Source organism: Zerene cesonia, chromosome 28 (genome assembly GCF_012273895.1).
Source record: "Zerene cesonia ecotype Mississippi chromosome 28, Zerene_cesonia_1.1, whole genome shotgun sequence".
In the NCBI taxonomy this organism is placed as follows: Eukaryota; Metazoa; Arthropoda; class Insecta; order Lepidoptera; family Pieridae; genus Zerene; species Zerene cesonia.
Window position 1 is genome coordinate 3,575,710 of NC_052129.1, and position 27,133 is coordinate 3,602,842.

The 27,133-nt window shown below is 31.6% G+C and overlaps 1 protein-coding gene across 2 annotated transcripts in view; it reads right to left on the minus strand.

The window, feature by feature from the left end:
- Nucleotides 1-27,133, minus strand: part of LOC119837583 — a 144,066-nt gene that overhangs the window by 15,471 nt on the left and 101,462 nt on the right. For both annotated transcript variants that reach the window (XM_038363229.1, XM_038363228.1), the window contains exons 2-5: nt 26,659-26,781; nt 11,614-11,784; nt 10,997-11,141; nt 7,371-7,498 (exon numbers count right to left, since the gene is read on the minus strand). In XM_038363229.1, coding sequence (XP_038219157.1) covers nt 7,371-7,498; nt 10,997-11,141; nt 11,614-11,784; nt 26,659-26,781 — 567 coding nt within the window. The remainder of the gene's footprint in view (nt 1-7,370; nt 7,499-10,996; nt 11,142-11,613; nt 11,785-26,658; nt 26,782-27,133) is intronic.

Below are 27,133 nucleotides of genomic sequence, written 5' to 3' on the forward strand. Positions count from 1 at the left end.
ACACGCTATAATAATAGAACCAATTAAATTGCCTCACTTGCTCTTATACAGGGTATACACAAATTAGGAAATTTTGTATGTAATCATAATCTGGATAATAAAATAAATTCATGGAATTATTGTGTTGTAACTGATCCTTGATAAGTGTATAAAGTTTTAATTAAAAATGTCCGTTTAAAGTCAATTAACATAGAGGGAAGTCGGTTACATACAAATTAAGTTACATACAAGTGAAGCTAAAAAGAGAATTAATATGTAAATTTACGTTATATGTTTATATCTCGCAGCCAACGAAATTAACCAGTCTTTTAACTAGCGATATAATTAAGTAGGAGACAGTTTTAACGTTACATCAGCTTTCCGCCAGCGGCGTCTCCCGTATAATCAAAGGAAAACCAGCATAACTCTCATTTTGGTGGGATTTCTAGAAAGATCTCATCAATAATATCTCAGAATTTTATTTTAATCGATTCAGTCGATCAGGCGTGAAGAAAAGACCGACAGAATTACTTTCATATTCATAATGTTTGTAGGATTAGAAAACATTAACTTACATTTGCATTTTGAATTGAAACAAATGAATAGTATATTAAACAGAAGTATTGGAACGACGCATTTGTTAGAATATCACTATAATACAATTTCCAGTAACAGTTTTAATGCTATTTTTCACCGAACCACGGATATTTCCCGGGGTAAGTAACAGAAGTAATTTTCCAACAGTTGTATATGTTCCCACGTGTAAAACGGCCCCGGGTGAACTTATTGTCCCCGATGTTTTATAGGCACAGGTCAAAGTAAGCGGTTACAATAAAACTGGTGACTATTCGAGTTCTGTTACGAATTGAGTTAACAATAGCATTTATGAATATAAAATTATAGTAGTTCTTGTAATGGCACCTAATTGTTACTGTGTTGTGAAGTAGTGGCCATAATCTGACGATATACCATAAACGGAAGAAGAGAAATAAACGTGTTTTTCATCTTTATTTATATTTTTAAACCAATAGTTTAAGTGTGTGTAGGTAATAATGAATATAAAGTTAAAATATCAATAAACCCGATCCACAGTAGAATCAACTAAATTGTCTCATTTGCTCTAATATAGTATACGTATAGAAATTATTAAACACAATAATAATATAAAGTCATGAAATTATTGTATTGTCACCGGTCCTTGATTAATTTACAAAATTTCAGTTATATTTGTCCGATCAGGGTGAGTTTAAACCGAGTCTAAAGGAGTCGGTAATATACAAACATACATATGATAGTGGTAAAAAAGTTAAAAAGAAGTGACATAGAAATACCTAGTTAGTTCTTTAACCATATGAAAAAAATATATTTTAACCTTATAGCTACAAATTTTTATCCCATAGAAATATGATTGCGATAATCAGGGCGAAACAATTTGTCTATTTTGAAATAAACTTTTTATTCGAAATATGACGGCATGTAAAGTCATTATAAAGAGTACAAATTGAATTTAAAATATCCATATACCCTGAAAGCTAAAGACACAATGCAGTCCTTGCCAAGTTTCATAAATTTTAGCAGCTGAGAACAGAACGAATTTTCAATTGATAAAATATGCTCTCGCTACGATTTAAGAAATTTTCAAAAGTGCTATTAGATCTTAAACATCGATTCAGTTTAGAAGTTTTCATGTCATTTATCATTTCGAACGTATTTTAACATTCGATTTTTAAAACGATTTACTGCTAAATATATTCATGATGAAGCAATCGTTTAATTTAATAATATTGTGCCGCCTAACCATACTTGCATGTCACCAGCATACCACGTCATAACTCATTACGGAATGCTACGTTTACATAATTAGGTTTTTATTCTACCTAGCAGAATGAAAACAGTTTTAGGTTTTTAACACAACGTTTTGAATACGAAAAATACTTTATTAACTTTAAATATATTAGTACATTGTAAAATGTGTAAATTAGTAAGTTATATATTATTTTGTTACTCTCAGGACAATAATTACATACAATAACAAACAATACTACAAAAGAAGGAATTGGATAAGTTATTTATATCATAAAATCATACTTATGAATATACTGTTTTACGATTTTTTTTTATTTAGAAGAAAAATAGATGATCACACTTCAATTAGCTCAAAACATTGCTTAAACTTATTTTCACTTTTTCTACGCAATCTCGAATACCCCAATCAGAAAATAGGGGCGCAGAAAATCGGTGTCAAAGAATTGTTCAAAAGGTTTACTTCTGTAGACCGACCTCAAAATACCCTTCGCACAAAGGCGGGAAAGTGAATGGATTTCCTTTCCATTGTTTCTTTTGTATGCCTTCTTGATTTTTAGATTATTATTCAATTGATGTTATTGGTGCGGGGGACTGGCGTTTGGTTATATTTTGTTTAGGTGCTATATGCTGCAACCAATTGGCAACTATTTCAACTATGTTTCTCTGAATTACAAAACAGTTTTCGTTTCGTTAAATTTCGAAGTTACTACTTTATATTCCTATATTAGTAATAAGTGTAAATTTGCTATTACTCTTTCGACTACATACATAAGAAATAAAATAATAAAAAAGAGAAGAGCTTTTAAGTTGGTGCCAACATAGTCCACACATATATAATGACTCTACAATGTTATATAAAAATGAATTCCTATTTCCCTTAGTCATATATTCACGCGTGAACTGCAGGACCGATTTCTCTTAAGATTTCGTTGTTCAGTTTGTTATTGTCAGACCATTCTAGGTCTATTGATAAAAAATATAAAACATTTTCACCTGTTATAAAAAATAAGAGAATTGTAGACTACTCTTCACGCTGTTTGACAATTCACACGCAGATAGTAGTCCAATAAAATTTAATCTAGGTACAGAGAAAAGTTAATTTAAATTTGTTTAAAGTGTATTTTGTTAAAGCCGCGCAATAAGCTTTGTTTTAGTAGTATTGTTTGTCTCGACCTCTGTTTCGAAAAACAAAAGTTGTAGAAATTTTGTTTAAACACATCCTAAATAAGCAAGCGGGGTAGTTTATGGGTTTAGACTGTCACGAAAAGCAAACACGTTCAAATTATAGTATGAGATTTTATTAAAAGTAGATTATGTGTTTTTTATATGTTCGTATTACCAGTATTAGGTTATAATTAGTGGTTTTCGATGATGCAGATGAAAAGGTATTATTTTAATACTTACATATCCAAGAACGAGTAAGTCACGCTAATTCCATGACTAATAGTTAATTGTTTGTTAGTTGAGCACATCACATCTTAAACAAAGATCAGCGTGTTTCTAGTCTTCTAGATAATACCTCACTACGGCAATATTTGTAACCACGGATTGTACGGTACGGGTAATCCCAAATTACATAATTTCAATCTTCAAAATAAATGTTCTGAGAGAAATAATTTTACTCGAACAAGCAATATCCAAGCGTTACTTGAGCAACTTTGGATTACAAGCCAGAGATAAGTCGGGTTCAACAAATATAAATAGGAAACGTCATTTAAATCCGCGCCGTAATCTTCAAAATTGAAAACAGAGATGTTTGTGGAGGGTTCTACTAAAGAACTAGCGCTTCGCTTCGTACTGTCATAATTTCCTGTCAAAATCTTATGCCGAATGAATTGAATTTCGTGTAGTGTAGTGTTCTTAATATGTGAAGTGTATTATCATTCTATAACAGTATTATATATCTTAATATGTCAAGTATTGCTACTAAAGGAAATAAGAATATGTGACAAGTACCATTATATATAAGTCATTTATTAATTTCAAACACTAACTAAAAAGATAACAATATAAGAAACATTATTTACAAGTTTGCCTTAATATGCTTTCATACATTCATTTTGCGGTAACATTAAAGAAAAGTGAGCCATTCTAAAGGAATTCAATTTAATTTCCAATAGTACAAACAAAGGAAAGCCATCGATTTATGGAATTAAACGGCTCAGTCTAGATTGAAAGTTGAAGCTGGCGGCAAGAAATCGACCGCCAGAGGATTAATAATACCCTAGGGTCAAGATAGGGTTGTCACTTTCATTTAGTTACGTTTTCTATTTTATGACGATAAATAAATTAGAAACATGGTATGCAAAACTTATATCTAGTGACAGTAGTCTTATTTTGGAATGTAGAAATATATACATCATCAATAAGGTTCCCGTAAGAACATCAAACAGATTATTTAGATCTTTTGTAACAATTAAAATACCTATGTTATGTATGTATGTATGTATGTTATATATGACAAATTATGTTGGCAAAATGACAGTTTTAATAAATAAATACTTCAGTGCATTCGTTGCAGGTTGTCACCACTATAAGTACTAGTAGATAAAATTAAAATTAGGTTTTCATTACATTTAAAACTACAAAGTTGATTCCTATAAAATCTCGAGTCAGTGAAGTTAAAAAGAAATTAAAATAGTCAAAAACATGAAGGATATCACTATCTTTCTATAATGCTTTTATTACTCTCATTTGGATGTTTGTATATAACCGACGCCTTTAGGCTCGTTTTTGACCTTTAAACGGACAGATTTAATTCAAATATTGTACATATAGCAAGTATCGGTGACAATATGATAATTTTATGAATTTATCATATTAATATGCTGATTAGGATTGCCAGTGTTGAATAATTTCCTTATGTATACTCTGTATAACATTAGAGCAAGTGAAACAATTTAATTGATCCTATCATTGATGCGTTTTTTTTCAGTTTTTTAAAGAAAATATATTTATTAATTTATTTAGAATATCTATCGTCTGTGTCTAATAGTGTTAATATAATATTAAATTTGTCAAATTATTTTCAGACAGTTATTTTGAAATTGGTATCTGCAATAACTGGCTTGGCAACTTGGCTTGGCTTGGCTGGCATTAACTAGCAATTACAGCTATAAAAAATTCTAAAAAACAAACGGCAACATTATCAAAAGTTCCCTCTTAGCCACTTACCTACAATATTGATTGACACTCACGATAAAATTATACGTACGATTTTAGATTTGCTTTTATAACTGTAAATGTCACACGTACACACAGGCATAACAAAGTCGTATTTAGTAACTTTAACGCTAGAACCGATGTTGCTCATAAATTATTTAATTCATCCTAAATATAAGCATTGTGTTCGATTGTAGTAATACATTTAATAGGTTGGACTCTATTTCTGTAGATTTTGGTAAATGGATTCATTAATTATGCAATAAATTTAAGGGTAAATGGAGGATTTGTATTTAAACAATAGTTGATATTAAATCTTCAGCATACATGAAGTGATTCGTTATTGTTGATGACTTCGACGAGGTGTTCTCAAATTGACTTATTTACTCGATTCAATTGGGAAGATTCTATTTTTATTGGTGCCTTCGTGTGGTTCATTTGAATTTCTTCTAATTCAGACTATTCAAAGGCGTTATGTTCTAAGTATCTATAAATTATTTATTATGTGACTTAGAGTTAACGTTAAATTTTAAAACACAGGCCTACTGTGTTAAATACATAGTACACATACAGTACAGGCCAAACTTGGTTGGCCTGTGTATTTATTCTTTTTTTGTATAAGTTATAATTTATTATTACTGGTAATTAATAATAATACCAAACTCGAATTAAACTCATTCAATTCGCGCGACGTGACGTCAGTCTTCCATGTCAATGTGTAATTAAAGTTAAAACGAAATTTTTATCAATTCCTTGAGCGTCGCGCAGTGATCGAAAAACATAGTTTTAATAATTCTTAAGGCATTAACTACTGACCAATGTAGCATGCTAGCTTACATGCTAACTTGGAAATGTCCTGCTATCACGCGACAAAAACCATTTTAATTGGCCCCATATTCTTCACGACAGAGGGGGAGCATGCAGGTATAATTTTGTAGATTGATTTTTAAAGGCTTTATAAGAGGATTTATGTTATAAATGCAAATGTTATTATGTTTGTGATAGCATCGTGTATCGGCTATATTGAAATTTTAAGGTGAATTGAAGCTTTTACGGCCTGAGGTATAGCTGTGTATGTTTGGAGAAAAACAATTTCAAGTATATACTTTTAAAATTTATACTTTTTTCATCCCGTCCCAAAAATGAAGGAACCATTCCCCCCCGTAACTGGGACGTCGGTGACCATTTTCGTAGAAAATAATTATTAGTTATATTTATAGTTATAATTGTATTTATTTGACAATAGCATAAATATTTAATTGATTTTGATAATCAAATTAATTTCAGGCGTAATGTGGTCGTTAAATGTGTCTGCTTCATTTTCAACTGCAATTGTGCGACGCAGCCCTAGCAAATATCACATAAGAGAGTTCCGATCGCGGATCAAAGGTTATAAACACAAGTATATTGAGGCTAACTTTATTGGATGCGATATGATTACGATACCACTTCTACTTTAGTTGTAATTCTCTCCGTAGATTGAGAAAGTTTCCGAATAACAATATTGAAAGTTTTGTTAGGAAAAATACAATATGATATTAACTTTGTATAATATTTTTCCGATCGTTATAATTCATTTGCTATGAGAGATTTTAGTTAAAGAGTTAGTTATGTATACTGAAAATCGGTCAAGTGTTAGCCGGACTCGCGACACTACGGTTCCGTACAAATAAACTAAAACAACTGAAAAATAATTAGTCGCTTATTTTATGATCGTGCCAAACATTGCTTAATGTCGATGTTTTATTATTTGTAGTTATATCAGCAACAAAAATACATCATCTGTAAAAATTTCAATTGTCTAATTATCACAGTCAAAAAGAGCCTGGTGGCAGACATAATGATAGATATATAGAAAGACGTACAGTGAAGTTTAAGTAACAAGGTCCCATTTTACCTGTTGGTTACGGAACCTTAATGTATTTAAAGTGTAGAATTACTCCTATACTTTGTGAAATACAAAATTAATTCAAATTCAAAAACAACAAGTTATCGCTTTTTAAATTTCTCTATTATTATTTATGTCGGACATCTATCATAAGAGGTCCCTAGAGGCAAAATAATTAAAATAAATGCTATTCGATTTATATGAATACCCAGAAAGTAGATAAATGTTTTCTTAAAAGTGTATTCTTATATGAAATTAAAGACATATCAATTATAACAGAACAAAACATAATTTGGGTTTTGAACAGGCAAATGTAACTCGCTTGTTAATTTATTTCTATATTGCTTTAATACAACATGTAAAAAACATTTTTTTACAAATATCTTAAGTACTTAATTCCTCTCATAATCAGTTTTTCCTATAACACAAAAACGTCGTAATATTATATATATGTTTCTCAAAATTTCGTTAAGTTTATAGTATATTATCTCACTCAAAACACTGACATAGAAGCAAGCTAAGGGTGCGTACTCACCAACGCAGGGGTTATGGTTTACAACCGCAAAGATTCTGTCGCATCGTTTCTTCATGTGGGTGTTTGGGCAAATGCATCCGAAGAGTGGGGACAAACGCAAACCTGCCCAGGCTTCGCGACATGCCTCCCTGCGGTGTGAAAATGGCTTTATAATTTATAATTATAGATACATATAGTGTATAGAGTGAAGAAAGTGGGAACCAATATTGTTTAACAAATGTATTTAATTAATCTTCTTATATAATGTAAACGGGACACTTTGTTTGTCCGCGATGCACTGCTAAACTGCTCAACCAATTTTATTCAAACGTGCACACTATGTGCAATTTGATCGAACTAAAAAGGTAGGATGTTAGGTATTAAGTAGGTATTTCTTAAAAGGTAGGATAGTTTTTATTATTTTAATTAAGGCAAATAACCATCCGGGTGAAGCAGGGGCATGCAGCTAGTATGTATATAAATTATACAAATATATATTTGCACGTAACAAATCTTAGACGAAAGACGTAATGTTCGTTACAATAAGATATCGACTCAATTTATAATTAGATGTGCTGAGAGTAACCTTTAGGAACTATATAAATAAATAAATCAGAGTGAAATAGTAATATGAGTGAAGACACTTAAACCGTATTCCCATTCTTCCCAGTCCTTTCTATTTTTGTCGCCGTCAGTCCACTCTTTATCCTCATACATTTTTTACCTCCTTAAAAGCTTGCAAACGAGGTGAGAGTATAAATGTTCAGACGACCTAGTCTTTGACTATTTACTATATTAAAACCCATAAATATATAAAGGAATGTAAAACAACTGAAGCTTTCACAAAATCGTTTTATTGGTTATAATTTATCTTATCGTAATTAAGAGTTACGAGTCTTTGACGTGAAAACATGTTGCGTTATTAAAAATATCATCGTTATAAGTTATTTGTTTTTGTTCTTATCATTGACTACGTTGTAAATGTGCTTTAGGAACGGATATGTAAAATATTTATAGGACAACGGCATTATATAGTTTATTAAAAATACATTAGACCTCTCTTAATTGCCACGATATAGTTAATAACAAGAAAAAAACGACGCTCATATTATGTACATGTTATTTATTATTTATTTATTTATGGTTTATTGTTTTAAAATAATTACAAATTGAGACTTAACCTAGGGAATATTATCACAAAGTTAGGAACATGTACATTTAAAGAGCGTCCAAATATTTAAAAACAGCAGATTACGGTTTCATGAATACAATTTAAAACGCCCTACAAATTCAAAACGAACCTATTCGAACTCGGACGGTTTATTAAAAGCACCTTGGTATATAATAGTGGCTAGCACTTGGAGCAATAAAAATGCGTAATAACTATTTATGGAGAGCGGTTTAAACGCGACGGCAAGTTTATGGGGTAATAGTTTTATTACTGTAAATTGATGTATTAGAATATAGGCCAATATTTCATATACGTTGTGTTATAATGTAGGGTGTACAGTTTCAAATGTTTTAACACTACCAAGAAGTTATTCCCCTATTTATGTCCCTGTCCAACGCTTATTAATAGTAATAAATATATAAAACATTGTTATAATATTGTTCATAATATAAGATGTCTTTTAATTATAATATTTAGTTGTTAAAATTGATGAAAATGCAAGGTGCGATACCGACAAATCTTAATAACATAAAACTTAGAATAAATATGCGCTGTATGATTTAATAATAAATTTATTTTATAATTAATTTGATATTGTAGCTATCCTCGTTAGTATCTCAACTATTAATTAAAGACATTTAATGTTTAATTGGCTTTTGAATTAAGAAATATTTGAATAAAACAAGAGCTCAATAAATTGATAAATAAATAAACGAGTGATGAGAGAATTTAAAATTGTAATAACACAGACAAACATTTTCACTGAAAAACGTAGAGGTCGCACTGAAAATGCGTTGACATCGTCTCAACACGTTTCAAGTGTACAAAAAATATGCATACTTGACATCATAACAAGTACAAGGTCGTTTGATAAAGTAATTGTTATAAACTCGTGACTTTTTGTAGATTTACGCACCATTGAAGTATTGTACAACTTGTCTAACAAATAAATATCTATTAAAAGATTGCAAAAACATGCCGAGTGGCGTTGTATAAAATACTCATTCATCTTAAAATCTCTGTCAAATACATGTATAGGCAGAGTTTTGCTTTGGACATTTATTTGTGTTATTATTGGTCAAGTTGATTACGACACGTCAATACATACAGTTTCGGTATTTTGTGATTGAGGTGAATTCTATGTGAATGTGTGAAAATACTACCAGGCCTACTACCATTTTAAAGAAGTTTTAAAAAAAGGTTTATAATACTAATTGAACAAACTCTTGTTCTAACTCTTATATCTATCTTCGCTTTTTCCTTTCGTAAGATTATGGGTATTATTCTTGTCTGCCTTACTCTAAAAGGTCAGTAATGCGTAAGGGGTCTATATAAAGATCCCTTATTCATAAACCTTATAGGGTAAATAACTTAATTAGAAGATTCGTAAACTAAAAAACGCATACCTACACACGGGCGTGTCAGATATAAGGATTTAAAATAACGACCTCTTTTCGAATCAAATTGTTCCCTATTTAGATAGAAAAATTAAATATAATGCAGCGAGAAGCTGACTCCAAACGGGGTCATCGCCCGCACCAGGATATTTTAAAACTGCCCCGGAATACATTATGAAGGTATAATAAAAACAGATATCTCTCACGAGAATGAAGCAGATACTTTATATTATATATTATAGCAAAATATGAATAAAAACGTGATTAATTATTAAAATATGTATGTATATAAGGTTTAGAAACCTGCATCTACTATTAGCTCTGCATTCTCTTTTGTTTTCAAGGTATTATTTTACTACGCTACGTGTATTTATTAGGAAGCTGTTTATTACAATGGTTCCTAGAAGAGGTCCTGTTGATTACATACAATATTTTAGTTTATTTCTGTTCCGACTTTCCAAGTGTCCTAGTTCAAATTTGTTTAATATGAACCAGACAATTCACGGTTGACAGTTATATTATATTCTATTTTATATTAATAACATAAAAATATTTTATGTAGGTGTACAAGAACTGTAATTCGAGAACCTTCAAAGCCAACATTTTGAAATACTAAAGAAATAATAAAGCTGACAAAAATTAAGTTACCTATAACAATACAGTACGTTCGCTTAAATTAATTCAAATTCGAACTAAGTGACCTTTCAAAGTTCCGTACTAGGTCCATAATTCTGTTATGCTTGCCGAAATGTTATTCAGTTGTTTCTTTAATTTGATTGATAGATATCGGCCTACGAATTTTCGTTGCTTTATTGTGAATTTGGGCGATTTATGTGGGAGGTGAGAGATGTTTGGCGTTTTACGAATATCTGATGGGGATCCGTGGTTATAGGAGCATTGAGAACATCACTTTATTTGTTGATACTATAGAGAAAAAAATCAAAACAGTATTTTCTCACGGATTGAATAAATTAAGAATATATTAATTTAATTAACGAATGTAATGATTTTGATTTTGATAAAGAAATCATAATGTTAATAATACATTTATCCTAAATATATAAGTAAATGAATGTTACCTATCCTCCATACGACATTCACCATCCCTGGCTTTGCACGCGTTCTTGAAGCGATCAAAAAGTACAGAGCAAGCTTTCTCGTTGTGGCAGACACTCAGAGCGTATGTGCAGGTTGGTAACGTTTCCACTGGGTACGGGTCTTTCTCTGTACAGACAAAGAGATTATGATAGATATAAAAACAGGCAATGTAAGATGTGGCCTTATACGTGTACCCTATGCTATATAAACTTCAACTGGCAACCATTTAGGGGAGAGTAAAACAAGTTCACAATTATATTCGGATTTTTGTCAAATCATTTTTCAAGTAACATTCTAATTTATTTTTTGTACTATCTACAATCATTAGATAGACAGAGGTGTCCGAGACCGTTCAATGAGTGATTAGATTAATATATGATTGCGGTATTCTATTGAGTCCGCTCTTAATAATTTTGTTAAATTATCCTTATGCAAAATACTGAGAAATTAAAAGAGATAGACATAATACATAATGAAAACAGAAGCAGTTATTTTTTTAACAATTGACTAACCAAATTGATTGACATATTTATATAAGTATATATATGTTTTCAACTATTGTAAGTAGAGATAAATATTTAAAGATAAAAACGCATACCCTTCTTCATAACAAACACGCAGGGATGGTCAAAAAGAAAGTCGCGGAACGAGTTGCACTCAGGATCGACGTTCGGTTCCCGACAGAGGCAGGTCGGCTTAAAGAACGGGAAGGCTTGCAGGGTCCTCAGAGCGGCTTGGCATTTCGTCACAGTCACAGTTGAGCAGGCAACTGTGGAATATAATAGAAGTCAATAAAATATACAATGACAATAGTTCGTTGTTTTGAACGTCGGCTGTGATTAAAAACAGTTCAAGTATTTGCTAATGTTTTAAATTATTTAAAACTTTACTCGATTCAAAGGAAACTATATGCAGTCCCGGGGGACCACTTACTTCCTTTCCCATGGGATATACGGAAAAAAAACTCCGACCGCATTTCATCTAAATCAGTTCAATGGGTTAGGCGTGAAGTATTTACTGTCGCATTTAAAATGTAAATAGATATTTTGCTTGACCAGGATAATATATTGTAAATTTAATCACAAAATTATGATATAACTTATAAGTGATAAGGCCGCCTTCTGTGCTGTATCTCCCTTTTTTTTTAAGTATAAGTTTTGTTTTTGTTTTTTGTATTTTGTTGGCAGCACAATACAGTGTTTAAATAATAATAAAACAAATAAATTTTTACAACATATTTCGAAAAGTTTCTTAGAGATAACGTAACATTAAAACCACTATGTGTTCTAAAACACAAGTTTCGTTCAATTCATATCAAGCGTGGTAACAACTCACAAGTACACTGAGTTGCATGATGTGACGTTCAAAGAATGTTTTTGCATAACTGCTTCCCCAAGTGAATAATCCAATCGAGATGAGAAGAAATTATATTTATTTATATACTAATACAGGTGTATTATATGTATAAATGCTCGATGGGTTTATATATTTTCAAATTACATGACTTTTATAAATTAATAGCTGAACCAGTGAACTTCGCAACGCCATTGATCTTTTTACGAAACACTTATCCGTATTTTTTATCTTTTAAACCTTCCCTGGAGTATTATGAATGCATCAAAACCAAAATTATCAAAATCGGCCCAGCTACTCTTGAGTTTTAGCGAGACTAACGAACAGCAATTGAATTTTATATATAAGAAGATAAAAATTACGAATTACGAATAATTGGAATTTCTGGAATTGACAGAATATGAAGTAAATATTAGCTATATAATAACATAGTTCTGTTATTCTAAAGGTATACTAAGATACATTGCAATCTGATAAGGGCTATCGAGTATGATAGTAAATATAATAACACTAATGGATGATATCGAATCCCCTTGTGTCAAGTGTGTGTATCTAAGATCTAGGTAACTGTGGAAATTTTGTTTTCTATTGGCTTCCAAAGGATTCCATTGGTTATTTCAATATTTTTTGTAGCGTTATACATTCTTTGTGGAATGTGTCGCTCGTTGTGGAAATGTTATAATATTAAAAATGTTTCCGTTGCATTATATTTGTAGATTCACGATATAAATTTATTGTTAACTATATTTAATAAAAACATCTTTTTGGGTCTGTTGTAAAGCCATCTTAATTTTAAACAGTAAAAGAAATTGCCCCTGATGCTCTATATCCTTAGAATCGTGATAAATTTTCTCTTACATTTCTGTTTCTACCTAGAAAACGTATTGACCATCTATCCAACCATCTTATTTATCGGTGGCAGCTCCTACTGCGTGTGTTACCCTAGTAAGGGTTGCTAACAAAACATATACATGTCATACATGTCGAAAGGGAGACTACCCCGCCCTAACGAGATCTCGCCAACCTGAAGGAGTCATTGTTGGATTTTGTTCATTTTATTGAGTTTCCCTTAGTTTGTCGAACTATTTGTTTGTTATCGCTATTCTTTTTGAATATGGTAAGGGTATTGCTTGAAACTTTCCAATATATTTCTCGTGTAGATATAACGAAATTCTGAGTGTTATTTTTTCTTACTATAGTGTGTACAGTATGTGATCTATATAATATTGTACCTACATACATTGTATATTATTTCTTTACATATTAATTAAATATATCCATGTCAACTTTACTAACTAAAATTATTCTTATAGTAATTAGTAATTATACATTACTTTACAACCAATTACAGTCTACTCAATACAAACACCCAGAGCATATACAAATACAGAAGTAACTGATCTTGTACGCTATTACAATTTAATTACTAACTATTTCTATTGTCCTCCACAGGAAGAAGGTATTTCTCCGTCGAAAAAGGGGAGGATCCTTGACCAGCATACTTGACTGGCCGACTAGTCAGGCCCCAATTGAATGGTGTTAGAAAGTTGTATATATTCCTCTGTAGCGAGGACATATCGCTTGCGCGATTCAGAATTATGTCGCTACATTTCCCGAATCTTTTTATACCCCTGTAACGAGATTAACCACAAAATTACACGGTTTTTGTATGTCGTTAGTGAATGTCTGATGACGATTTTTTCCAGCAATTCATCGTATCCTTTGATTGGCTGAATTCGGTTGGACATTCCTGATTGATTTTCTTACGTGTACTGAATAGGTCTCGTTTATTGGAATTCTAATGTAATGCGAAGAATAAAATACGTGTTCGTCGGTTTTAGGGAGAAGCTTTGGAAAGTAGTGTTTGCATTTATTCCGATATTATATTAGAATTAAGGTAGTATGTAGTAGGCTTATTAGTTTGGTATTGGTTGTTGATCTTATACCTGGTTAAGTAAGCGACTTTATTAATGGCAGCAATTTTTTAATCTCGCTATATATACTTTATTGGAAATACAGAAACATGAGGGATGATGTAATTCAATTCAAACAAAATCAATAGGTATAGATATTGTAGTAGATTCAAACCCGCCAAGTAACAAAATCTTCACTCGGTTATACTGAGCTGATATTCTGATCTTCTTTTTAATAAGTAAATTTCATTTAAATTACTCAGTGTTTACAGAAAACAATATGGCCGTTTTACACTACGATCTTCGAAGGGTCGGTACTAAAAATCCTGAAAAAAAAGCACCTAAAATCTACGACTCCCGTTTATTTATTGTTATCTCTTACAATTTCTTTTTACTCAAATTACGTAAAAACCCATGTTAGACCTTTCTTGTCGCTTCTTATTTACGTTTATGCGATCATTCCTTTATTGTGAATGACAGTTATCTTGGCGCTATTTTACGCTGAGTTTCGAATATGCGGATACACGTGTACCCGTAACGTGTGTAAATAAATTACAGTAAATAATCACTACATAGTATAAAACAAATTCGCTTTCTCTGTCCCTATGTCCCTACATATGCTAAAAATCTGCCCAACGGATTACATTAGATTACATCTAATAAACTACAATCAAATAACGCATGTGAAGCCGCGGCAAAAGCTACTAGAAGTACATAGTATAGAGTACAAAGCGCAATTTTTAAGGTCACAGTGCTGACAATAAAGGACCAATTGTTTCACCCGTGGTACGTATATATAGCATTCAGGAATCACGTATGACGTATCCAACGGTGAAAAAATTATTAAAATCGAATATTATCTAAGGTAATTTGTAGATAAATGATCTTCAAATTACCTTGTGTCGTTATTTTTACACTGGCAAATTTAATTAATCTTGTCAAGGCTTAGTGATGACAATACGTATGCAATATACATACATATACATATAATTTCATGAATTTATCATTTTATCCTCAATGGGATCGCGAGGATAAAAAATACTTATATATACTTTATATAAAGGCAAGTGAGTCAATTTATTTGATTCCATCGCCATATTAAAGCGTGTTGTTTAGTTTTTGAAAGTACATTTATTTGTATATCCTAACCATGTTCAAATACAAAAAAATTGCACCATATTTTGTAGTAATTATGGTTATATTATTAGACAAAACTTCATCATTCCATTGCAATCGTTTCAGTATTTTTTGCGTCGAAAGTAATAAACATACATCCATCCTCTCAAACTTTCGCATTTATAATATTAATAGGATAAGAGTTATTATTAGACTTTGAGACATAGACGATCTAGAATTCCTAGTAACCTTTTCAATATCACACTATCTAAATGGAGTCAAAGTGCTTCAAAAATAGGTAAGTACAACCTATTCTTCGAAAGCCTCCAATGACTTATACGGCATTGTCCTCTTGTCATACTGACGAGGGTCTTGCATTATCGACGTAAATGTTCAAAAATGTTCCCTAAACAACCCTAATCTCCGCTTTTGGTTGCTAAATATCGGGTGGTATTTTTATTCGATTACGAACCGTACAATTTAATTCGATAACGGGCGACGTGACGGTAATGTATTTAGAGTAATTTCTGTTGATTTTGCCGTGAAAAAAAGGGTTTTATTAGGGAAATCGCGTCTGCAAATATGTCAGTAATTTTCATTACTGTTATTTGAGTTAAAATGCAAAAATTCAAATAAATTGATCATATGTTATATAAATATTAATTTTTCATCACACAGTGTGTCTTACTAATATCTACGCATCTGGTTTAGTGGAGTAATATGTAATATTTGTTTGGCGTTAAGTATTTTCATGGGCGATAATAGAATACGTTTAACCGACTTCCAGAAAAAAGGAAGAGATTCTATGTACTTCTAAAACCTATTTCACTTGGCTGGTACCGACCACAAAAAGACGTTATTTTATTTTAAGTATACATGAATGGGCAACGGTTATAACAGTCACATTAGTTTAAATATCCCTTTTCTTGACAATTTGCGGATTAGAATTCGGTCATAATTTTGTTTAAAAATTTAATGAGAAATTTTTTGAAAGAATAGAAAAAAATCGATCACCCGGGCGGGATTCGAACCCGCGTTTCTTGCTTAACCGTAGCAACGCCTAGCCTCTCGGCTCGGTTTATTTTTTCTATTCTTTCAAAAAAATTTCTCATTTATAAAAGCATTTCAATGCTATAAAACTAAAAATAAAAATTTTTATGTCAATTAGTTATGATCATTTAAAATAAATAATCAAAGCAAGACAATTTTGTCTACAGTCTTCTATTTATAGGACATGGATTCATAATCATAATTTTATTAAAATATACATGGATCACTGTCGCCTGAGGTGTGAATATCGTCCGTAATATGGTTATTGTGTTATGAAATCACTTTGTAAACGTAATATCACGATATTACATTTTCATTTGAATGTAATAGCATAAACATGACTTGTTTTTATGAAATAGGCTATTTTAGTCAATGTGACCTTAAAGACAAGACGCTTATAAATAAATTATTAATATTAAAAAATATATACAATTACACAACAATTCAAATTTCGAAGAAGTTCATAGGTTATATAATTTTGTAGTTTGATTTAAAATAAAATAAATGTTACAATATGATAAATTTAATCATTACTACGCTACCATTAGTAAGGCATTTACTGAAATCACGACCACTTCGTAGCCTACTAGGACCTTACATGAGTATTGAGATAGTTATGCCCTCAAGGTAAGTCAGAACTGTTCCCTCTTAGGATGTCTTTTGTTGCTAAGGGTCGTCACAACCAAGCCACACGCGACAGTCACAAACGCCGCCAGAAAGTGATTTGTAGGGAACAATTTGTAGCGTATGGTGGCCACCAGCGTCAACTATGTGCGGTGAGTCCACATAAAATGTATGAAAACTAAAGGAAATATGCCTCTCGTGGCTCTCGTGTGACCTGTGTCTATTTAGTCACTTATAAGCAAAAGGATACCCGCATATATCCGCTTATAGTGCTAGTCATGTGTTATAGAGCTAATGAATACGTATCTAGTCAGGGGATAGCCATGACGTCTTAAAGCAGTACTAATTCCAGTGTGGAAAAGTTTTTGCGCTAGACGACTTACATAACTCTGTCTTTTTGCTTATTAGAATTAGTATTGCTTTAATAAGTTACGGAAGCCCCACAAATATAGGTATTTATTGCTTTGGTAACACGTTCCTTTAAATCCTATGAAATTATTTCATATCCATTTCATTAAAAAGCCTTTATATGGGGAAATTAATAGAACTCATTATATTATATATCCTTTAATTAATATACTATTTTGTACATTGCTAATCGCAAGGGAGCTGCGTTTTTTATTCCTTACATTATATTAATTACATTTTGTCATGTAATTGGCCTATATTCGTGACGTGGATGTTATAATGAATGAATTCATATGTTTAGTGTATAAAAATGGAAACGGTGCAAGTTCATTTTATGTGTTTTTCCTTGTATTTGAAGGACTATACTTTGAAATGGAAATTGATCCCCGAGTCAATTAATTAAGACTAAATGACATGATATTTAAATATAAAAATGTATCTTTGATTTCCGATAAGCATTGCCAATTGTAAAAACAAAACTGAGCGCATAAATAATAAGTAAATGTTTATAATATACAGAACTGTAAACAAAGTAAATAATTCCAGTTGTGTTCATTAAAATCTCGTGATACATACTGGCAGTCTGTAAAATAGTTTTTGACAACATTAAATTTCTAGCGAATGAAAAAGTCTTTCTAAAAGTAAACTAGAATACAGCATTAATTTCACAAGAGCTCCAATTAGGCGAACAATGATGGATTTGTGGGTAATTTTTCAGGTATTCCCACAGATGTATAGCAGCGGCCGTGAACTACTAACAATGTTCTCAACAAAGGCCCATTGTGAAAGGACTGAGTTCTGACTCTCGAAAACTATTTGAATTTCGACTTATTATGCTTGTATTGTTAGTATGAGTTTATATTGTAGGGAAAATAGGACCGCTCCTGCAAGCTTTTTAGACTTGCTTTAAGTAAATAGTTTAGGGTTTTAGCATTGCGATAGATTCTTCAGGCGACATTTACTTACAAGTAACAAAGTTTGCACTCAATTTTCACTAAGAATTAATATTTAAACTCTGTTATTATTTGGCATGGGAAAGATTTAGACCTGAAATCGAATGTGGGCTATTTATTTTGAAAAACAAACTTCACATTGGCGAATAGGTCGGCAATCTTTGACTTTGCATGGTAAATGACAGCCAGAAATTACCTAGCCGATTTAACATTTCAACACAGGACACTTGTCCTTCGCCATGTTCACTATGAAGTGTTTTAAAAGACAGAAGCGTTTTAAGGCTTTTAATTTTAAACAAAGAATTATATAAAACGAGAATACGGACTCGGCTTTTCGCCAATAAAATGGTTTATTTGCATATAAATGCAATTAGAATAACAAGGTAATAAAAACCAAACCCATCCTTCATATAAAACAATTATTCTTTTATAACATGTATTTTTAACCTCACAATGACGAGTATATTCGAATACAGGATTGTATTAATAATTTGAAAATTACAAAAGATTCGTTATTTACACACAATCGAATTTTACTTACCATTTTTAACCTATATAATTCTACAATTTTTCCTCAATAGTTATTTCATACAAAAAGAATAAAATATTTATAATAAAATGAAACGAAGAAGGCATCGTTAAGTTCCAAAATCAGGGATTTGGAACAAAGTGCCTGTACAGCCTTAATTAATCTTATTTCTCGAGAGAATTTTTCTTTTTTCTTAATTGTAGCGAAATATAACGAGAGGAAAATCGCGACTTAATTCTCAAATATCCTTTTAGTTATCAATCAAAGACCTGTACTTTTTTATGAAATAATTATTACAAAGTGACAATTTGTACTGTCCTAAATTGAAGAATTATTTATGTCGCTCTTTGTTTTAGTTTTTCATCGTTGAGTTTTTTTTGATACTTATTCATTAGGTGATAGAAGTACTTACCAAAATAATTTGAATTATAATGGATTAACTTGAAACGACACAAAAATAAAAGTAAATGAACCTTCTAAAAATCCAAATTACTTTGACACAAAATTCGTTAAGAAATGTTACGACATCGCTACGACGTACCTACGATATCCGATAGCTGCTACGGCAAGCTACGACGTAGATTAAACTAATGAACCTATTAGAATTTAGCGTCAAATGATTAAATGTGAGTATTTTTTCTTCTCCTAACTGAATTAAAGGCTACGGAATATTGTACGTAGATATAACGTTTTTTTCTAATGTTTTTATAATCAATTATATATTTGTCAATAGGTGAACCTTTCTAATTGCCACAAAGTATGTACAAATACAGATTTCTTATTTGTAGACCTTTTTTAAATTCTTATCAACACGAATTACACTTGTTTGATTTTTTCTTCCATGTTAATAATATTAATAATATTCATTTATATAAATAACGGTGGGCTACGCTAAATACGAGCATAGCTTACTCTGAATGTGGAAGTCGAGCACGCTTCGGCACGAATTGGGCCAGCTCGCACCAGGGAAGTACCACACCCTTTCAGAAAACAAGCGTGAAATAGTAGCATGCTACTGTATTTGTTCATTCTATTGTACGGTGAGTTGTTTCCTCACTATAATATGTTATTTATAATTATTAAATAAACAATAAGACATGCTGTCGTCTGTGGTAGAATGAAAAAACAGGTGAGGTGCGTAAGAATGAAATAAAATAACGTTTTGTTAACAATGTTTAATTGCTTGTTTTTTTTTGCTGAATGTTTTTTTCTGACATTACATTTTCATATAAACAACAATAGTTTATTTTGGTCGGTCTATCCAACTGTGATGAATGATAAGCTTGATGTAAGGTTTCTTAAAGGAGACTCTAAGATTGATGCAGATCCCTATTTTTGTTAATGTCATCTGTTTGCCAGCGTATTGCCATTGAACAATTAAATATTCCTTTTTATTAATACTCTATTAATTCTAGATCGATATTTGCGTAATTATATCTTAAATTGTATTGGAATATCTATGATCTCTATTATATTATACACTAGCAGTCCGCGCCGGCTTCGCCCGTAGTACAAATATAATCTATAGCCTTCCTCAATAAATAACTAACTAACACTGAAATAATTTTTCAAATCGGACCAGTAATTCCTGAGATTAGTGCGTAGTAGCTTTATTATATCAGTATAGATATAAATATATACATTAAAATCTATATTCATTTGAAAACAGGAAAGCACATAAAAAAACAAATAAAAAGTACGAAAAAGCTCTTAACGATTTGTCTGTACGATAAAGTCCTGTTTAAGTCTTAATAAAATTGTCTGATGTCTCTAGGTTTACGTATTCGGCATTTTTATAACCTAAACAAGACATGCTGAGGGCTAGAAATGTTTTCAACTACGCATTGTGTCAATGTATCGAAATGTTTCGTGAAATATATAGGTATGTTTTTTTTTTCTTTCTTTTTTTGAAGGTACCCAATTATTTGCTAGAGGTTGTGACCAGGATATATAAAACGATGTAGTAAGATTTTTATCGTTTTTAGTTGTTTCAAAGCATTAAGAACTTCAACGAATATATTACGATTAGTTCTACTATTTTGAATTATCTTCAGTGTCTTTATTCGTGATAATTTACTGTATAATTTTTGCGTTTTGATTTTGCATCAATTATATATACTAATTATATACACTTATCAGTTAATAGATTTTCCATCACTGTGTTATCTACTGACAAATAAACGAAGTCTACATCCATAATTCATGCATTATAGTCTACAGACTATAATATATGAATTAGACGATATAATGCTGCCTACATATGTATTCAAAATAATTTTTAGACACAACTCTTCACGCTTAACAAGAAATTAGTATGTATTTTGGAATAGAAACAAGATGATTTTTAAGATAAGAACAAAGATAGCTCCGTTTAACACATACATCATTGTTCGCATCCTCCTAACTGGCATTCCAGCAAACCAGAAAATATTTTGAATGAGCTTTCACATTTTCCACCATTTTCCAAAGAACAATACAGGTGTGAAAATATTAACACAGCTTCGTATAACAAAAGCAATTTAACAATGGCGGTGGACGTTTTTTTTTCGACCTTATTACGAAGGAATACGGTTTAAGCGGTCGGAGAAAGCTCAGATAACAATAGGCTCTAAGGAGGTCATGAGGGCAAGCTTAGTCACCCAAATTCAAAACCAAACGAATCGATATCACTGGTTTTTTATGAAGGAGTGAATTTTGTGGACAGGTGATAAATTTTTATTTTAATTAGCGCCGAGAAAATTGATACAGGCATCAGTTTATGACTACCTCGTTAATGGGACGTAAAAGTTAATGTAAAACGTAATAAGGAGGAATTTTGAAATTCAAATTAAATTCAGCCGGTTAAGTGTGAGTCGGGTTTACGTATCGTTACATTTGTTACAATCTTGTAGTGTCTATCTCTGTACAACAGACAAAATCATTGGAGGAAATATATTTACATAAATAGTATTTGATATTTACGGATATATTTCTTCTGTATGTGCTTTTGTCACAGAAGTTCTCTTATACGGTTGAACTGCTTTTAATAAAATTTTTATGCGTCTGGTAGAGATGCTGGTTAGGGAACAGATAGTAATTTTATAAAACTGTTATCACTCAGGAGTTATGTCTAATATTTTTTTAGCTGAAATTTGTAATTACTTCTGTTTGATTGAGCGACCATAACTTTTCTGTGATTTAATAAAGTATAAAGAAACAAAAAAATATATGTGTATGACGCTTCAATTCTTAAACTAAAAACATACATCTATAGACAGTTGTAGTCTAAAATATGCCGAGCCTTAACATATATAACGTAATTAATATTTCTTCGTTCAATAGTATAGTATTATGTTATCTGTGGTTCAAGCGTTCATTAATTTAATATTATCGTGCAAGAATAGAATTGTTTTGTTTATATTACAAAACAAAAATATTTGATTCGAATATTGAATATCGGGACAAAAAGTTATCTGTATGTCATTCCAGTTGTCCAGCTACCTACGTACCAAATTTCATTGCAATCGTTTCAGCAGTTTTTACGTGAAAGACCAACAAACACACACACATCTTTACAAACTTTCGCATTTATAATATTAGTAAGATACATAGTAGGAAGGGTAATTAAAAGATGCTATCATCACGCATAAGACTGTATGTACCTCTTTGTCTATACAAAACACGGATTCTCATTAACTTTAAAACATACTGCACGTATAAGATTGTCTCAAATGTTTCATACTGTTTGCACTTGTCTTATTCATGCATGTATGTGTCACGATTTTAGAGACACACACATGGGCGCATTTATGTTCACTTTTGTGGAAACTCGCACTCACACTGATGCAATTTGAATATAATATATTTAAAGTAATAGAACAAAATGCAGTAAGCCTGAGACTCATAAAAATAATTAAAAATTGTTGTATAAAGACCGATCTATTTTATTTAAAAGCTATCTTTCGAAAAGGTAAGTCCCAGGCAGGCAGTCCCCGCATAGTTTGAGGTTTTCGCCTTTCCCATGGGATTTACAGAATGAAAACTTTGATGTCCTCCTATAACATTTTTTGTGCCAAATTACATCCAGATAGCTCAGTGGTTTAGGCGTGAAAAACACATAGACAGAGATAATTTCGCATTTATAAAAATATTGAAATTTTATCGTTAGAGTAATGTTGTTGTTAGTCTCGGAAACTCGAAAACGGCTGACTTTAGTTATTTTGATTTTGTTGCATTCATAAAAGTAAGGAAAAATTTGTCAAGAAATGTTCTACGGCGTTGCAGAGTTCAATGTGTTACAATATAAAAAAAAACATAGAAGTTATTAAATACTTAGATTATCTTTTTATTTATATGCAAACTTTGAAGTCCATGGAAATAGTCAATTAAATTAATGTAATATTTATTATTATATATTAAACTCCATTTGATGCAGCTATACAATCTGTGGTTAGCGGTTATTGCGTCATTAAAACAATACAGTTATATGAGAGGTAAATTGTACGAAACAATTATTTAAAATTTTGTCGCTGTATCAGGAAACGCTTGAACCAGATATAATCTTTGTTGTATTATAATAATCATTGAATTGATTTTTATGAAACTGGCAGTATAGTCTATTTTTATTTGAAGGTTAGCGAAATGGCAATCACAGATTATTAATTGTTCAAAGAATACTTAATATTTGTTACTTTAATGTATTATCATATCAGAATGTTCTGCATTTCCAACAATATAACATACACACGTGATGATAACCTCAATTTTCGAAGTCGGCTGGAACATTCCAAACACACTATTATCGCTCGAAGTTCGCTACGTGACCGTGTAACAAACTATTTTGTAAAGGAATCGTGGCGGGATGCTGAATGTCGGTTCATGCATAAGAGTTTCGGCTCCACAAAGGGGCTTCATCTCACTCGCAAACACGATACAGACAATATTTTAAAAATATTCAACGGTGCATACAGAGTTCTGATCGCGGCGTTTTCATTTGCTTTTAATGGACAAGTAGTTTTGATTATTATTATTGGGTTTCCATTTGACTGGCCTGAGCGAATGACGTATTTTTGCAACCAGGATAAGCGTCCTAACTACGTGTGTAATGTTTTTTGTTTATTTCCTGATAGCCTATTTGACATTTTTCGATGTTAGCTTTCATATATTATTTGTCTTGTTAAAAGACGATATACAGACCTTAGTTTTATCACTACACTTTCACAGTCGCGGTAAAATCTATTATATATATTATTCATCAATTACGTTCATTTATTATATTAAAAAGCAAAATTATAATACGTAAAGGCTATAAATTCAGTAAAAAATCTCAATTCGAAGATTTCTTTGAACTGTTTGTACAAAAGATTGTTCGTCTATCACAAATTGGCTACTCGCATTAGAAATAATGATTTGTTTTGGCCAAACATTACTATGTAACAGCTATATATCTCAATGTCATCGCTCAAACAATTGGGCCATCAGCCAAGCGACGTTGTAAGCTGACAGATATAACAAGTCAACAGGATTACGGGATTAGTGTAAAGCCCTTGGAAGTTTCCAGAAATCTCGGGAATACACTATGTCCGTCCCCCATCTCAGACATCTTTATGCAAAATAATGTTCATGCGTTTTCTTTGAAGCAACAAAACTTACGGAGAGTACTAGATTCGCAACGACTCCAATTATTGAAATTAGTAGTGCTTGTTTGTATTTTGAAATAACCTATTTGGTTATAATAATAACATTTTTTTTGCAATTTTTCTCTGTCTGTTTCGAAATCTCTCGAACGGTTGTACAGATACCTAATGGAGAGATACCTAAAGGAACATTTCGATTAAAAGGAAAAGCTCATTCACACGTCCGAAACCGCGGAACACAGCCAGTATTTAGATAAAATCTACAAATGAGTAAAACGGTAGCTATGAAGCTAATTGGAAGTTATAATAAGTGTTTAATAGCAAAATATTGTTATCCTACTTCCTACTAATAGGTTGTAAAGATGTGTGCGTGTTTGTTGCTCTTTCACGCAAAAACTACTGAACCGATTGCAATGAAATTTGGTACGTAGACAGATGGACACTGGAATAACATATAGGCAAATTATCTTTTTAGGATTATTATCCCGATATTCATATGGGATACGGAATTACGCGCGTAAAACCGCGGGGCGCAGCTAGTATGGCATATTTTTAGCTCAAATTCTGTAAAGGTATAAGTGTATATAGCATGAAAAGAGATTATGCAAAAGCGATTGTTAGCGATCCTTCTATTGAGACTTACCACGATCAAACAATAATAATTGTTACATGGAATCAAGAACAGACAATGGACACTTGGACATATTGCATAGATTAAGGTCTATCTATCTATCGTCCTACATCACTGAATATTATAGATAGTGTCGGATATCAATTGTGTTTTAATATTCTGTTGGATGAATAATTGTCATTTATGAAACAGATGTCGCTTTTTATAACTTTTCAAATCTTAATTTTTAGTTTTATAGCATTGAAATGCTTTATAAATGAGAGATTTTGCAAGAATAGAAGAAAACGTGATCACGAGGCGGGATTCCGTTTTACAAACGGGTGTCCGAGAGGCTAGGCGTTGCTACGGTTTGGCAAAAAACGCGGTTTCGAATCCTGCCTCGTGAAATTTATTCTATCCTTTCAAAATTTGTCAGAACTTGTTTAGCTATCGAATCCTATAAAAAGTCGAATCACTTAGAAATGCATTCGTAGGGATCGTTAGTGCCTTGGTGTTCGTTGTTATTTTAAACGTTGTTTATTCAATGTTCGACCCAACTACCCTCTTTGTTAATAGTTTTTGTGACTGGCTGCGATTTGTTATCAACTGACTATATCAATTAGTTGTGTAGAATTGCAGTGTATTCTTATTACAATCAAACTAATATTCAACACCCCCCATTTTTTTTTTCTTACAATAGAATTTATGTAGAAATATTTGTATCCCAGTCAACCGGGGATGGAAAAAAATTACCTTGTTACTCGGTGAAGCTTTGTCATGGTAAAACAAGTTTAAAAAATCTTTTCTTTTTATCATATGATAATTAATAATAATATTTAATATCATTTATTTATTTATTTTACACTTTATTGTGCTGTCAACGCAGCAGAAACAAATACAACAGAACTTACGCTAAAACATACAACACAGAAGGCGGCCTTATCACTTACAAGTGATCTCTTCCAGGCAACCAACTGAACAAGTGAAAAACAAAAACAAAAACAAATCATATTAATTATGATTTTAGTATTAATGTTGGATTTAGAATTGGTGTTGGTGTTAGTAATGATGTAGGTGCTGGTTTTTGTGTCGTTGTTGGTATAGATGTTGGTGGGGGTATGGTTGGTATATGCAATTAGGAGAATATTAAAAAAATAACGAATATATGCACTTAAACAGGGTACGATTGATATGAGTTTGTCATTACTTTTAAGTGCAATTATCTTATATATAAAATTCTCGTGTCACAATGTTAGTCTCTATACTCCTCCGAAACGGCTTGACCGATTCCTCTGAAATTTGGTAAGCATATTGGGTAGGTCTGAGAATCGGCTAACATCTATTTTTCATACCACTAAACGATAAGAGTAAGGCAGAACAGCGTTTGCCGGGTGCAGCTAGTAAATATATAAAAATTTATGTATTAGTTTTACCGACAAGGTAGCAGGTACTATATACGTGATGTAACTTACCCAATTCAGATCCACAGACACGCGGTATTATTTCCAAGATAGCGGAGCACGAAGCGTCTTCGAAGCAGAGTTGTCGAGCCAGAAGGCAGTTGAGGATGGCCATAGTGCCTTTTATACCCGGCCCTGGAACAAAATTGATGAATGAATATAAAGTTATAATATAATGCTAAAAAATTTATTTGAATGCACTTATTTCAGGTACTCCTGGACTGATATTGATGATTTTCTGATTATTTCACCGTAGGACGTGTACGTGCCTGAATGCTATGTATGTATAACGGAAAAAGCAGATCGAAGCAGAAGGAAAGGCGGAAGCAGAAGAAGGGCAGATCGCTAATGTTTCATAATAGAAATATAAATCAACAAATCACCTAATGCACTGTTCTGCGCAATATATACATAAATATGAAAGTTAAAACTAGGTATTTCTAGTCAAATCATATTTGGAAAATTATTCATCATCACTCATAAGCTC